This window comes from Parambassis ranga, chromosome 14, assembly GCF_900634625.1.
Source record: "Parambassis ranga chromosome 14, fParRan2.1, whole genome shotgun sequence".
In the NCBI taxonomy this organism is placed as follows: Eukaryota; Metazoa; Chordata; class Actinopteri; family Ambassidae; genus Parambassis; species Parambassis ranga.
In genome coordinates, this window is record NC_041034.1 from 5,077,413 (window position 1) to 5,094,023 (window position 16,611).

The following is a 16,611-nucleotide window of genomic DNA, read 5'->3' on the forward strand; positions in this document are numbered from 1 at the left end:
TGTAACTTGATTGGTTGCCTTATTTCTAAATGATTTAATCCTAAATAGAATCTTGAATAATTTAGTTTTTTTTTTAAAAAAATATCAGTTTGTATGAGTAAACAAGCCAAAAACAGAAACAAACACCACCTCCTCATTAATAAAATCTGTGCTGATGCAAACCGCTGTTACCAGCTGCGTCCAGCAGGGGGAGGAAGCACGTGTAACAACACAGAGCAGTAGTGACCCCCCCCTCCACCACCACCACCACCTACACCATGAGGCTCCTGCATGACATTCATGTAGTGGCAGGCCTTTACTGCAGCACATCACATCAGAAGATCAACAGAGACTTTCAAGAAACAAAAGAAGCGACGTCAGCAGTTAATGAGGCGGATTTCAGCCTCTAAAACTGAGTCAACACTAAAATAACAAGCCAAGGCACAAGTTCTGCTGGGAACCAGATTGTATTTGTAGCCTCTCCACTTTTATTTGGGTTGACTTGTAACAAAATAAAAAGGATAATAACAGTTGTTTTATGTCAACAAATGATTTGAACATTTTTTTGATGTGATGTTATTGTCAATACTCTGAAAATGTATTTTTTTATTTATTGAGCAGCATCATTTGCTGTAAATCTGCACCAAGAAAACATAAATTATGTTTTTTTAGACAATTAAAAAAGAAGACTGTTCATGTGTGTGTGTGTGTGTGTGTGTATGGAGCCCTCTGGTGGTCATGTGACTGTACAACATGTTCTTAAAACTTCTTGTAATATGTATTATAAAAGGGTCAGTTTTAAGCCAAACTATGATCCTTAATTTATGATGTATCCCCTGAGGGGAGGCAGTTGGTCCCCAGAGTGAAAACCAATGTCAACAGATACAATTCAGGAACCAGTAGGAAAAAAAACCTGTTGGCTGTTCGTGTGACTAATTTACAGCAGACATCTTACATCTTTGTGATCCTCTTTTTTAAACTCTGCTTTTTGTGCTTTATTAATATCTGAAGCAGCAGCAGCTTGTGTGGCTGTTAACTTTCACACCTTAATAATGAGCTGTGTGGCAGAAAAAAAGGCTGCAGCACAGAGGTGGAAACAGCTGCAGGCTGCAGCAGAGTCAGACCACTGAATCAGGGCTATAAAATCTGCTATCCGCGGGAGGTGTTTAATGGTAGATATATATATGTATATATGTATATGTATATATATATACATATACATATACATATATATATACATATATATATCTATATCCTTTCTTATGTGGTTGTGCTGACATTTATTTTCACAGCAGCCCCGAAAAACAAACAAAAAAACAAACACTGCCCTACAGATCAGATGACCTTGTGGCAGGTCTTCACTGCAATCTACAATCTCACCACTAGAGGCCTCTAAATCCCGTTTACTTATCCTTTAACGTTAATAGTTTTGCCACCACACATAAATACTGCTTCAAAAAAAAAAATCATAATGGCAACCAGGTACATAGAATAATATTTATTAATAGGATTATGTTCCAAGCACCTCCTGTCCGCTAACAGGAGTGGGCCAGTCGCTGCACCACAGCTGCTACCATGGCGGCGCCCACCCCGCTGCTGTCCTGTGACACCATGAATTTGATGTCACACTTGGGAGCAAGGTGGGGCACCTCATCCTTGAGCTTCTTGCTGAAACTAGAGAAAGAAGCGCGGGAGGTGTTTAATGGTCCAATGTGGCAGCAGATACATATGACATATTTCATAAATCAGAGGAGATTTTACATGTTAACGTGATTATAGATATGTGCAGGTACTTGCTAAGCATCACTTAGCAACTAGCCACTAGCATCTTCTATGAATAGCAGTTCTATTCTTGGTACTGGCAACAATAGGCTAGCATCTATTATTCCTAGTCCAATGTAGAGGCCAACATATTCATCATGCTAACCAAACAGTGACACACCACAGCAGTGGAAAAGCACTAGATGCTATAGTTTCTCATAGCAGGTGCTATCTGACCAGTTCCAACTGGTCCATCTCAAGGTCAAAAACACTGCTTGATGCAAAGTTTTGTTTCATGTTTTGAGTTGCTGACCTGTGCAGCTGGCTACAGAATCAACCTCCCACATTCAAAGTATCATTAGTCTGATGTAAGTTCCTTTTTTCATCAGCCTGATGCAGAACTCTCTGTGTTCTGTCATCCAGACAACAAAAGGCAGACACAGAGGGGGGATCTTTGTTTCAAACGTCCACCCCATCCATAAGCTATTAGCATTTGTGGCTAATCACTAACATCAGTTTGCAACTAGCATTCTTAGGCTAACCAATAGCATTCATAGATTAATTTATTTACTATACATTTACAACCACTTGTTAGTGTCTGTTACTTAATAACACTTCTCATCAGTTAGCATTCTTAGATTAGCCACTGGCACAACACTGTGTGTCGACTCTTACTTAGGGTGCATTCTATAAACTGCTCCATCCACCCCCACAGTAGTCTTCAGATGGTCCAGCCCACGATTGACACGGATGTGGTTGGCAATGGTTGCCAGAGCAGCAGCACAGAGACAGGCAGAGCGTGAGGAGATGGTTTCACAGACCAGAAGAACCACACGGGCATCAACCTCATTCCAATCAAGACCCAAGGAAGTCAGGATCCTCCGGGCGTTTTCCAGACCGCTGTCCTGGCTGAACCAGAAACACAGAGAGAAGGTTATTAATATAAAGGATGATATAAAAGAAAAATCCAAACAGAACACCACTCACTGCTCAATCTCAGAGATAAACCTGGTTTCAAATTTCCCCTGGGTCAGCAGAGCCTCTGATGTCTGTCCTTTAAACAGCAGCTTGTCTTCTGTCAGCCTCACCAGCACCAGCCGAACAATCTCCCCCAGATACATGCCACTGATCATCTTCTCAAATCTGCAGGAGGACACAGGAAGTTTGCAAAATATCCATGACATCATCAACTCTGAGCTCTGCTGCCTCCTAGTGGCCAAAGGTTCATTCATGCAGCTTTAAGGAGAAACTGTGTTAATGTCTATACATACATGTGGACACCAGGGTTGATGGACTTCTCGTCTACCACCGAGTCAAAACCTGTCAGGATGTCTTTTAGCGAGCCGTCGTCTCCGAAGCCGCCCCACTCTGTGTTGATGCACATCCGCCCGTCCTCGCCCTCCACACGCTCCACGTTCTTCATCTCCTCCATGTAGCAGGCGTTGGTTCCCGTCCCTGCCGGCAGACAAACAAATTTGGATTAAAAATAATTTCAGTCTTTGCTTCTGTATTGCTATTTGTTGCCTTTGTGGTCACTTTTCTGTCTCTTTGTGGTTGTTTTTCTCATCTTTGTAGTCATTTTAGTCACCTCACATGTCTTAATGGTAGGCTCAGGGGTGTATCTACATAGTGTCTCTTTGTCTTTTGTCACTTCATGGTTGTTTGTATATCTTTGTAGTTGTAATGTGTGGTTGTGTTGAGTGTCTTTGTGGTCTCATAATGGTAGTTTTTTTCCCTGTACTTGTCTTTTGCGTCTCTTTTTCGGTTGTTTTATACTACAATATCTGTCTGCAGTGGATTGTGTGTCTCAGTATTGCACCCATGACCTTATTAAAACAGTTTCCTATCACCCTGTGAGTCAGACTGATGTTCGGTTTACCTGAGGACATTATTTATTCAAATGTGTAGTTACCAATGATCATGCCGATCTCACAGGGTGGGTCCGTGTATCCACAGCTCATCATTGTTCCCACTGTGTCGTTCGCCATGGCAACAAAGCCGATTTTATAGTCCTGTAGAAAAACAGACAGATAGATGTGTATGTTTTTAGAATCTTACTGACAAATAATGCCCACACACACGCACACAAAGAGGATATATGCTAATAATCAGTCTCACTTTGCATGAATGACGTAAAGCCCGAGACCGACCTCTCTGTCCTTTATGGCCTTCCTCAGTAACTCCGCCACGTCTTCCCCCACCACCCCGGAGCATTTGAAGCCTTTACTCCAAGAGATCAGGATACTCTGTGCACAACATGACCCAAGTTAACATGAAAAAAAAGTGTGTCCTGAAACAAACGTTAAATATGCAGTCAGATCTGTGTTCAGTGTGTGTGAGACCTCATCAATTCCTTTCTGCTCACAGGGGAAGGAGAAGCAGAAGCCCAGAGGAAGAGTCCGTCCCTTCAGGTTCAGGTCGCTGAGACAGTCAGCGATGAATTTGAACAACTGGACACACACACAGAGTTAATTTGCAAATTGAGGATTAGTGCATTCAAAACCTGCTGAATACAAAAAGTTGTCTTTATAATGTGTGTGTGTGTCACCTCTTCTCCTGTTCCCTCCATGATTGCCTCCGGGACGGCAGATTCCTTTTGGCTCATTATCTGCACCTGAGTGCTTCCATCCAAACGGATGTGAAGCACTCTGAGGTTTGTTCCACCCAGATCTACTGCCAGGAAGTCGCCTTTATCTGAGGCCAATGAAAGTGAGGGAATAATTTCATTCGGCTTTTATCATTGCACTCCACTGTCATCAGAATCAGAATCAGAGTTTATTGCCATGTAAGTGAAAAACCACATTACTAGGAATATGCCTTAGTGTCTAGTGCAAGAGTGCACTAAAAGCACCAGTGCAATCTTCTCACCTGTCCCGTCTGGCGTGGCTCTGACAAAGGTGGGCAGCATCTTGACTGGTGCACTGTGATGCGTGTGCGTCCCCAAACCTCGGATAAGATCATTCTCGAGCCGAGCAGAAACCTCTTGCAGCTTGACCCGAGACAGACGGAACGGCTCCAGGCACTTATCCACCTGCAGATGGAGGCTGTATTGTTATGGTTCTGTTACCTGGCTGTTCTGTATTTCTTGTTTTTTTTGCTAGTTCTCAGTTTTAGTTCCCTTTCCTGTCCTGACCTCCCTCGTGTTCGTAGCATTGTCTTGTGTTTCCTGTTTTATTTTGAAAGTCCTGTCCTCCTTGTGTTTTACTTCCTGTGGTTTCCTGCCCCACCCCTGATTGTCTTCACCTGTGTCCTGTCACCCTCGTCTACTTGAGCCCTGTGCTCCCCTTTGTCAGATGGTCTGCTGTTTTACCTGCCTGTCCGCCCTGGTGTCGTGTTTTCCATCTTGCCGTCCTCCTGTCCACCGTTTGGATTATTTCTTATTGTTTGGTTAATGATTTTATTTTTACTTTTACCTTTTGGACTTGGCTTTTTATAAAAAGAGCATCTGACAGTCCACAACAAATGCATATTTTGTTCTAATGTGACCCGTACCTTATGGTGAACGTCCAAAGGGATGCCATCCATTTTGGGATTTCTTTAGAGATATGTTCCCTATTGTGGGACAAAGAGAGACCTTGGGGAAAAAAAAATCACATACACTTTAAAAGGCAAACAAGGTGGTTTTGAAAAAGTGTGGGGCCGTTTGATTAATTATATGAAAAACAAATAATTTCTGTTGCAGCACGTATCTGGGACTTCATAACTAGTCCCTATACAGTTCCACAATCATATGCTGCATTCTCACTATTCATCTGCAAATACTCTCAGGAACTGGTGCCCTGCTTTTAAAATGTGTTTGATAGTTTGGTCGTATGTGTGTTCATTTTACATTTTTATCTTGTAAAATTACAATAAACATATTATTTAAAAAAAAGAAGAAGAAGAAGAGAACTTATTATCCCTTCCCCCTTTCCCAAACAAAAATAATCAGATGAATGCTTTAGATTGCAAAATACATATCCATTTTCATATCTACCCATGACAACCTGCAGTTATTATGGAGATACCCGACCTGAGCAGCTTATGTCTTCTGCTTTAAAATGACTCAAACTGCCTATATTATCACATACAGGATGTTATCTGTATGCTGACGATGCTGTTCTTACATTAGGAAAGAAAAAGTTTCATTTTCAGTTTTTGCTCTGCGCTGTTTGGTGACAACATTAAACACACCAGACCAGTCGAATTAAAAAGCTCCTCTGTTGTCTAATGGAACACATTCATACATTGGATCTTACCCAGGTTAGTCGGTTGACTTAACCAGTTGACTGTTTCTCTCTAAAAAGTTGATGAATTGTGAACTTACCTCTGCGTCCTGCCTCGTCTCACAGCCACTGCACCACTAGATATATAGGCGTCTAAGAGCTGTCAGCTGAGAAGGCGGATGATGGTTTTTGCATAGGAACATGAGTAGTTGTGGAGTTGAACCTGCTGTAAAACAGGTTTGTTGAGTTTTGGATGTGCACATATTTAGGTGGTGTAATCACGTTGACAGTATGTTTGACAGAAACTAAAACAACAAAAAGTTCACTGTGGCCTCCATCACCTGCTCCACAACAACCTGGATTATTTTAAAGTCACGTCACTGCCTGAGCAAAGTGTTCAAACATTCCACTTCAGTCTGCTCCACTGTGTTGTAACTCATCCACTCACCATCAGCAGTCAAATCTGATGGAAAGCTTTGATAACGCAGCCGTTCCGAGAAGAGCCAACACTGGAAATCAAACAACACATACATTCAAATACACTGCTCAAGGGAACACTAATAACACCTCCTAGATCTCATTGAATGAAATATTTCAGTTGAAAATCTTCATTCATTACATGGTGGAATACGTTGAGGACAAAATAACATAAAAATGATCAATGTAAATCAAAATTTGTTTGTTTTATTTCTGGATTTGGACCATACGCAAAATTAAAGTGGAAAATCACATTACAGGCTGATCCAACTTGAGGGGAAATTCCTCAAGACAAGTCAGAATGAGGCTCAGCAGTGTGTGTGGCCTCCATGTGCCTGTATGACCTCCCTACAACACCGGGGCATGTTCCTGATGAGGCTGCGGATGTTCTCCTGAGGGATCTCCTCCCAGACTTGGATTAAAGCATCAGTCAACTCCTGGACAGTCTTTGGTGCAACGTGGCGTCGGTGGATGGGCTGAGACATGATGTCCCAGATGTGCTGGATTGGATTCAGGTCTGGGGACCGGGCAGGCCAGTCCATAGCATCAATGCCTTCTTCATACAGGAACTGCTGACACACTTCAGCCACATGAGGCCTAGCATTGTCATGCACCAGAAGGAACCCAGGGCCCACTGCACCAGCATATGGTCTCACAATGGGTCTGAGGATCTCATCCCGGTACCTACTGGCAGTCAGGGTACCTCTGGCTGGAACAAGGAGGGCTGTGCAGCCCTCCAAAGAAATGCCTCCCCACACCATTACTGACCCACCACCAAATCGGCTGCTGGAGGATGTTGCAGGCAGCAGAACGTTCTCCACAGCGTCTCCAGACTCTGTCATGTCTGCTCAGTGTGAACCTTCTCCAAGCCCCACTTGTGGACGTCGGGCCCTCATACCACCCTCATGGAGTCTGTTTCTGACAGTCTGAGCAGAAACATGCATATTTGGGCAGCATTGGTATAGCAGGGTTGTCCAGTAACCAAAAGGTTGGTGGTTCGATCCTAACTCCTCCCTAGTCACTGTTGTGTGTCCTTGGGCAAGACACTTTACCTGCATAGCCTCCAGTGTACTCACTCGCTCTTTGCTGGGCTGCCTTAAGCAATTTCCCCATTGTGGGACTAATAAAGGTTTCAAATATCAGTGGCCTGCTGGAGGCAATGCTTCTCAGAAACATGGATTATCTAGAGAGTCTGACGGCTTGTCAGGCAGCTTCTCTGCCATCATGTCCAATGGCCCAGCCTCTCCTAATTGATTTTATTGATCCCAGAAAAAATGTTTAATATATATATATATTTATTTTGTCCATTTATCTTTAATTCATCTGCACCCAATTTTGTTGTACTGTGTATCAGGACAATACAGATTATATTTTAAAGACACACAGCAGCACATGGTTACATGAATGGATCAACATGTACAGCATTATTATAAAAAGAGATCTTTGTGTATATTTAAATACTATAACAATAATATTATATTAAAATATTTTTTGTCGCAAAATTCTGCATGCAGTTAGTCTCTTATTTATCCTCTTCCTCCTCCTCTTCATTACCATCACTGTCCTCCAACAGCCGGGACTGAAGAGCCAGTCGCTGCGCCACAGCCGTTACCATGGCAGCACCCTTCCCGCTGCCATCCTCCGAGACGAGGAAGGTGATGTCACACTCCGGAGCAAGGAGGCGCACCGCTGCCTGGAGCTCCTCACTGAAACTAGAGGAAAAGGGAGCGCTTAATAAATAAATAAATAAATAATAATAATAATAATAAATGTTATATATTATATAACATATATTAACATTTTATCAATATGTTAAGAAGTGTCTTCATATTATAAAAACATTCATGCTTTAGGCAGATCCTTTCATCTCCACTGAGTCACCGGGGGATCTTCTCTTCATCGTCCCCCACTGACCCAGTGCTTCCATTCATTCATACTAGGACCTTATCACCTTGATAAGACACTAGATGCTAGTTTCTCATAGCAGGTGCTATCTGACCAGTTCCAACTGGTCCAGCTCAAGGTCAAAAACACTGCTTGATGCAAAGTTTTGTTTGTTTGTTTGGTTGCTGACCTGTGCAGCTGGCTACAGACTCAACCTCCCACATTCAAAGTATCATTAGTCTGATGCAGAACTCTCTGTGTTCGGTCATCCAGACAACAAAAGACACTACCTCACTTAGCTACTAGCATCATTAGGCCAGCCAGTAACATTCATTAATAATACACTTGCTAGTGTCTATTACTTTTAGGATAACCAATAATGCTTCTCATCAGTTAGCATTCTTAGATTAGCCACTGGCAAACATTAGCTTTGTTGTGCTGTAAGTGCATCTGTAATTTGTTATGTGTATCTGTGTGTTGACTCTTACTTAGGGTGCTTTTTGTAGACGGTTCCATCCACCCCCACAGTAGTCTTCAGATGGTCCAGCCCACGATTGACACGGATGCGGTTGGCGATGGTTGCCAGAGCAGCGGCACAGAGACGGGCAGAGCGTGAGGAGATGGTGTCACAGACCAGAAGAACCACACGGGCATCAACCTCATTCCAATCAAGACCCAAGGAAGTCAGGATCCTCTGGGTGTTTTCCAGACCGCTGTCCTGGCTGAATCAGAAACACAGAGAGAAGGTTATTAATATAAAGGATGATATAAAAGAAAAAACCAAACAGAACACCACTCACTGTTCAATCTCAGAGATAAACCTGGTTTCAAATTTCCCCTGGGTCAGCAGAGCCTCTGATGTCTGTCCGTTAAACAGCAGCTTGTCTTCTGTCAGCCTCACCAGCACCAGCCGAACAATCTCCCCCAGATACATGCCACTGATCATCTTCTCAAATCTGCAGGAGGACACAGGAAGTTTGCAAAATATCCATGACATCAACTCTGCTGCCTCCTAGTGGCCAAAGGTTCATTCATGCAGCTTTAAGGAGAAACAGTGTGAATCTCCATACATACATGTGGACACCAGGGTTGATGGACTTCTCGTCTACCACCGAGTCAAAACCTGTCAGGATGTCTTTTAGCGAGCCGTCGTCTCCGAAGCCGCCCCACTCTGTGTTGATGCACATCTGCCCGTCCTCGCCCTCCACACGCTTCACGTTCTTCATCTCCTCCATGTAGCAGGCGTTGGTTCCCGTCCCTGCCGGCAGAGAACAGAGGATTTAAAGAGATGTTTCTCAGAGACACCAAATTCAGAGCTAAAAGAGTGAATATTGGTCTTTTTGGTTGTTTTATGTGTGTCTCAGTATTGCACCCATGACCTTATTAAAACAGTTCCCTATCACCCTGTAAGTCAGACATCCTGAAGTCCTTTATTTATTCAAATGTGTAGTTACCAATGATCATGCCGATCTCACAGCTTTGGTCCCTGTATCCGCAGCTCATCATTGTTCCCACCGTGTCGTTCACCATGGCAACTGAGCCGATTTCATAGTCCTGCAGAAAAAACACAAACAGACACACACACGACAGTCATCTCATAAAGAGAGTGGCACAATGCTAATAATCTCACTCATGCATAAAGCCTGGGACTGACCCCTCTCCTCTGAATGGCCTCCTTCAGCAACTTCACCACGTCTTTCCCCTCCACCCCGGAGCATTTGAAGCCTTTGGTCCAGCGGATCAGAATGCTCTGTGCACAACAAAGACACATACACATTACAATGCAGTGTCAGGCCTGTGTTCAGTGTGTGTGTGTGAGAGAGAGAGACCTTGTCGATTTCTTTCTGTTCACAGGGAAAAGAGAAGGTGAAGCCCAGAGGAAGAGTTTGTCCCTTCAGGTTCTGAGAGTCGAGGAACTCACTGAGACAGGTGGCGATGTGGTTGAACAACTGGACACAAATCAAGATTTTTGTATTGAATACCTGTTGAACACAAAACAAAAACAAATACATGTGTTTGTGTGTGTGTCACCTGCTCTCCGGTTCCCTGCATGATTTCCTGAGGGATGGCGCAGATCTCACTGTCCACCTTCAGCATTTTCTGCTCTTCCTCCACCACACGGACGTGAAGCACTCGGAAGTTCGTTCCACCCAGATCTAATGCCAGGAAATCGCCTTTCTCTGAGACAAAAAAGTGAAAGCGGGGGAATCATTTCAAATGGCTGGAATTCACATGTTCACTTTTAGAATATCAGTGAAATACGAAGTCATCTTCTCACCTGTCCCGTCTGGCGTGGCTCTGACAAAGGTGGGCAGCATCTTGACTGATGCCCTGTGATGTGTGTGCTTCCCCAAACCTCGGATCAGCTCCTTCTCGAGCCGAGCAGAAACCTCCTGCAGCTTGTCCAGAGACAGACGGAACGGCTCCAGGTACGTCTCCACCTGCAGATGGAGGCGGACACATATAGAAACAGAGCATCTTGTATCACTTCCTAAAAGAGGTGGGGTCAAAAATTGAATTTGCCCCAGAAGGGACACCTGAGCATCACAAGATTTCTTGTTCAGCCACAAGATGGCAGCATAGTCTCTAAAGGAACTTAGTCTACACCGTCACAGAAATAATCGAACAGCATCCTGAACTGCTACTTTTCAGGAGAATGTGATGTATGAATGACTGTATAAGAACAAATGTACAAATCTAACCTATAAACATGTACACAGCAATTACTGACATCCCCTCTACACTCAGTTCCAGTGATTAAACACAATTTAAACGAAGACTTTCAGAGTGGTATTGTGCAGGAAGAGGCCCGGCTGGTACCAACTGTTACGATCCTCTGGAGATGGCAGCAACAATTCACGTTGCTCTTCCTGCTTTCCGCTTCCTTCAAAGCTGGAAAAACACTAAATATTTTTTATTTAGAATGCTCCGTAAAAACAATAAAACTGTTGGTTTGCGACTGCTGTAGATTTTAATCCATGTCAGCATCAGGCCAGATGAACCAAAATTAAAAAATAAAATAAAAATGTGTTTAAGTCTGGACATGAATGAATTATATAAAAGGTAAAGAAAGAAAAAGCTAATTATGAAGCTAGCGTTGTATTAGGAAGCTAATAGTCTCATCTTACAAGTTCCTGGGGGTCCAACTGGACAATAAACTGGAGTGGTCTACGAACACTGAGGCTGTTTACAAGAAGGGCATGAGCAGACTGCACTTCCTGAGGAGACTCAGGTCCTTCAATGTCTGCAGCAGGATGCGCCACATGTTCTACCGGTCTGTCATGGCGAGCACCATCTTTTTTGCTGTGGTGTGCTGGGGATCAGGCATTAAAGCAAAGGACGCCAACAGACTGGACAAACTCATCAAAAAGGCAGGGTCTGTTGTTGGCTTTAAGCTCGCAAACCTGGAGGAGGTGGCGAGGGAAAGAATGCTGTCAATCATGGACAATCCCTCCCACCCTCTCCACAACACTGTGGACAGACTGAGAAGCAGCTTCAGCAGCAGACTCCTGCAAGGAACGGTACAGGAAGTCATTCCTGCCGTCCGCCATCAGACTCTATAACTCATCTGTGACTGTCAGAGCTGCTAATGCATCATCACAGGTGCACTTCAAACTTCTCTTCACATTTTCATCAGAGCAGGTGAGGCTTACTTCATCCCTCCATCATGACTCTGATAGCTTGGCTTTCATCACTTTTTCATCACTGTTATGATATATTTAGAGTAAAGACGGCCAAGTCTAGAGTAGTTGAAAAATAACTAACCAGTGTGCAATGAAATCCTGCTGACTGTAACTAAACTACCTGAGCCTGAGTCCTTCTCCTCCTCAGTGACCCTGTGGCTGACCCTCCTACATAAATACGACTTATATATAAACATAATCTTTGTCATTTCTTCATCTGAGAATCCCCCCAGCAGAAACTTTCCAAAACACACTGAGCAATTGTTCCTGTAGAATCAGCTGACCCTCACAGTGAAACACAACAAGCAAAAAAAAAACGAAGTCATTGTGTAACCTTTGCAGAGAAATGTGTATTTTTCTTCAGCTCACATGTCAGCCTGTAGGTATGTAGGTGTACCTTGGTCAACATGTCCGGAGGGATGCCATCCAGGTGCAGGAGTGAGGTGTCTCCGCTCATCAATTTGGGCTTCTTGGAGCTCGGAATGCTTTTCTCACCATTTGTTTCAGTGTTACTCATCTGCGGAGAGGTTAAAGGGTTATTAAAGGTCAGCCTAATGACACAATATGGAGCTGGAGCCTGGAGCTCTTGTTGTGTCTATGATGACATAGTAGCTAGTGTTTGAGCAACATTCCTGAATTACAAAGTTACTTTTGGATTCTGGAATTTTATCAGCTCGTCTAAAAATGACTTGAAGGCTTGAAATGACCACGTGTCACATACTTCTTTTTGTTTTTAAGCTGGATTTGTTGACATTTTGGTGTCACACAAAAAAAGCCACACCCTGTAGGGTGTGGCTGGATGACTAGGATGGGATTTATCACCTTTCGTAATAGCCTGAAATCCTCTGAGGATGTTGGGACATCTGTGTAATCTGTAGGAGTGATTCTGAAATCATGTCACAGGACAAACTAAACTACACTCAACAAAAATATAAACGCAACACTTTTGTTTTTGCTCCCATGTTTCATGAGATGGACTTGAAGATCTAAACTTCATTCCAGATACACAATATTACCATTCCTCTCAAACATTGTTAACAAATCTGTCTAAATGTGTGATAGTGAGCACTTCTGCTTTGCTGAGATAATCCATCCCACCTCACAGGTGTGCCACATCAAGATGCTGATCTGACATCATGATTAGTGCACAGGTGTACCTTAAACTGCCCACAATAAAAGGCCACCCTGAAATGTGCATTTTGTTTCTGCTTTATTGGCGGTCTGGGGACTCAGAACCAGTCAGTATCTGGTGTGACCACCATTTGCCTCATGCAGTGCAACACATCTTCTTCGCATAGAGTTTATCAGATTGTCTATTGTGGCCTGTGGAATGTTGGTCCACTCCTCTTCAATGGCTGTGCGAAGTTGCTGGATATTAGTGGGAACTGGTGCACGCTGTCGTATACACCGGTCAAGCACATCCCAAACATGTTCAATGGGTGACATGTCCGGTGAGTATGCTGGCCATGCAAGAACTGGGACATTTTCAGCTTCCAAGAATTGTGTACAGATCCTTGCAACATGGGGCCGTGCATTATCTTGCTGAAACATGAGGTGATGTTCATGGATGTATGGCACAACAATGGGCCTCAGGATCTCATCACGGTATCTCTGTGCATTCAACATGCCATCAATAAAATGCACCTGTGTTCTTCGTCCATAACAGATGCCTGCCCATACCATGACCCCACCACCACCATGGGCCACTCGATCCACAACATTGACATCAGCAAAGCGCTCACCCACACGACGCCACACACGCTGTCTGCCATCTGCCCTGAACAATGTAAACCGAGATTCATCCGTGAAGAGAACACCTCTCCAACGTGCTAGACGCCATCGAATGTGAGCATTTGCCCACTCAAGTCTGTTACGGCGATGATCTGGAGTCAGGTTAAGACCCCGATGAGGACGACGAGCATGCAGTTGAGCTTCCCTGAGACGGTTTCTGACAGTTTGTGCAGAAATTGTTTGGTTATGCAAACCAATTGTTTCAGCAGCTGTCTGAGTGGCTGGTCTCAGACGATCTCGGAGGTGAACCTGCTGGATGTGGAGGTCCTGGGCTGGTGTGGTTACTCGTGGTCTGCGGTTGTGAGGCCGGTTGGATGTACTGCCATATTCTCTGAAACGCCTTTGGAGACGGCTTATGGTGGAGAAATGAACATTCAATGCACGAGCAACAGATCTGGTTGACATTCCTGCTGTCAGCATGCCAATTGCACGCTCCCTCAATGCTTGTGGCATCTGTGGCATTTTGCTGTGAGACAAAACTGCACATTTCAGGGTGGCCTTTTATTGTGGGCAGTTTGAGGTACACCTGTGCACTAATCATGATGTCAGATCAGAATCTTGATGTGGCACACCTGTGAGGTGGGATGGATTATCTCAGCAAAGCAGAAGTGCTCACTATCACACATTTAGACAGATTTGTGAACAATGTTTGAGAGGAATGGTAATATTGTGTATCTGGAATGAAGTTTAGATCTTCAAGTCCATCTCATGAAACATGGGAGCAAAAACAAAAGTGTTGCGTTTATATTTTTGTTGAGTGTATATCTAAACATCGCTGACGCTCATGTTAGTGACTCCACCCATGAAAACCTGCAATACTTCTGGAGATATGTCATTACTATTATTATCAAACAATAATAATAATAATAATGAGCATCATCCTCTCTTTGAGAATCCAGCACATGCTGTAAAACCAAAGCAGTGATAAAGACCTCTGGCTCCTGAACATGTCTGGCTACATTGTTTTATGGATCACTGACTTACTACTGTGCTTAAATATTTGCTTCACAGGCTGTGTGGACTCCACCTTAATCCACCCTGAATAAGGTTTCACAGCATCGAGCTGATGGGTAGCTCAACAACAGACATACAGGAGAGGATGTCCTGACATTTGCTACCTCTGCATGACTTTGGTGACTCTCTCTTTTTCTTTTGTTATTGCACCACAAGTAAGCCAAGAACACCATCATGTGAACACAGGACAGGAAGCTGTGATAAAAAAAACGCCTCAATAAAAAGGAACAAGCTCTTTCACTTCCACCCTGAGCTCCTCTGAGCATGTTGGGACATCATTAGGAGTGATTCTGAAATCATGTCACAGAAAAAACTGAACTAAATCTAAACATCTCTGATGCTCCTTTTAGTGACTCCACCTATGAAAACCTGCACTTCTGGGCATACGTGAAGGTCCTGTTCCTGCCATGCCCTCTCGCCCACACCTGTGCAGTAACACAACCTTCTTCTTTTTTTTGGCCACACTGAGCTCCTGTCCTCTGCTTTGAAATGGCCCATTTTATCACATAATAATGTGACAATACAGAGGTAAAATAAAGTTTCGGGTTTCTGCTGTGTGCTGCCTGGAGGGAGCATAAAACACACCAGACCAGTCGAGTTGAAATGGAAGAAGTTAAGGACTCATATCAAAAGTTCAGAGCTCCTCTGTGAAAGCAGTGATGAAGAGCATAAAAACCTTTAAATCTGCACAATCCTGAAACTTTTGGATAACTTTTCAGTAACCAGTTGACTGTTTCTTTCTAAAATAAGTTGATTAAATGTATAAAACACACGCACCTCTGCGTCCCGCGTAGCGCAGCTCAAGGTGACAGGAGTCAACTTCCTTAATGAATGAAAACGTGTCTCAGAGCTCCGTGTGAGACGGTGTTTACACCCAGATCATGACGGATGACGTGCGTCCGTGAGCTGTCACATGAGGAGGATGCGGAGGATGGATGCCAACGAAGTGTTAACAGCTGATTTAACTTTGAACATGACCGAAACAGACGAAAATCGAAGACATGAGGGCAAGTTTGACAAGAGACACGCGGAGATAAGTTCAGGATAAAAGGCAGACGGAAACACGTGCAGGTTGCTCAGAGGCAGGTGTATGTCCGCGCATAAATACGCACCGGGGAACCACCATGACTCTGTCCCAGAAGGGTTATCAGGGGCATTTCACACAGAACCTGAGTCACGTGTAGAATAAAGCTTTCAGTCAATGTCATGCTGACATCACACCTCGTTTCCCGACAGTTTAACCACAAGCAGGCTGGTACATCTCACACTGCGTCTGAAAGATGGGGAGGAAGCGTCTGAGCTTCCGTCTTCTGATGTTGCGTGGGGTTTTTCCAGTCTAGAGATTCACATTAACGCTGCTGCTGAGCAGGGGACATTCCAGGTCTCTCTCCCTTCTGATGGAAATTTGGTGCACGGACCCTGTGATGCGCTTTGGTGCCACAGAAGGGAAAACAATGACACTTCAGCCCCTGCCTTGCATCTTTTTAGGTTTTAAGGTGATGACACTCTGTTAATGGTCCTTTACAGAGGTAACTCCACATACCCTTTAGGCTCAGTTGGGGAAACTGCAGATTGTTACAAAGTCTTTCAAAACACGCTTGCTGCTGTGTTGCTTAAAAGTTGTTTCAAGAAACACAGCCGTTAAAACCGCAAGCTCTGAAAACCACTTTCCACTCTGCTGCTTTCACTTCACAGGAGGATAAATTAGAAAACTTTGAATTTCACAGATTCTGAAATTTAGGAGAAAATGTTAGACTTTAAAGTAATCACACCTCCATCAACCTCCTGGATGGTTGGTCAACTCAAAGCTAGTTAGC

General features: G+C 43.8%; 1 protein-coding gene across 1 annotated transcript; it reads right to left on the minus strand.

Annotated features, from left to right (window-relative positions):
• Positions 1 to 1,277: 1,277 nt before the first annotated feature.
• Positions 1,278 to 16,017, minus strand: LOC114445747 (hexokinase-2-like). Its single transcript, XM_028420925.1, has 20 exons — positions 15,572 to 16,017; positions 12,387 to 12,506; positions 10,585 to 10,747; positions 10,338 to 10,486; positions 10,136 to 10,255; positions 9,961 to 10,056; positions 9,761 to 9,860; positions 9,381 to 9,564; positions 9,107 to 9,262; positions 8,795 to 9,028; positions 7,997 to 8,134; positions 4,609 to 4,784; positions 4,289 to 4,434; positions 4,083 to 4,190; positions 3,891 to 3,986; positions 3,653 to 3,752; positions 3,012 to 3,195; positions 2,728 to 2,883; positions 2,416 to 2,649; positions 1,278 to 1,653 (listed from the first exon to the last, which is right to left on the minus strand). The coding sequence occupies exons 2-20, from the start codon at positions 12,504 to 12,506 to the stop codon at positions 1,515 to 1,517; spliced, it is 2,799 nt and encodes a 932-aa protein (XP_028276726.1). The 5' UTR covers positions 15,572 to 16,017; the 3' UTR covers positions 1,278 to 1,514.
• Positions 16,018 to 16,611: the final 594 nt, after the last annotated feature.

Coding starts and splice junctions, on each gene's coding strand:
- LOC114445747 (XM_028420925.1), bottom strand. CDS start 12,506: ATGAGTAACACTGAAACAAATGGTGAGAAAAGCATTCCGAGCTCCAAG. Junction 9,565..9,760: donor TGAGATCGGCATGATCATTG/GTAACTACACAT, acceptor CTCTGCCGGCAG/GGACGGGAACCAACGCCTGC. Junction 4,435..4,608: donor AGCCACGCCAGACGGGACAG/GTGAGAAGATTG, acceptor CATTGGCCTCAG/ATAAAGGCGACTTCCTGGCA.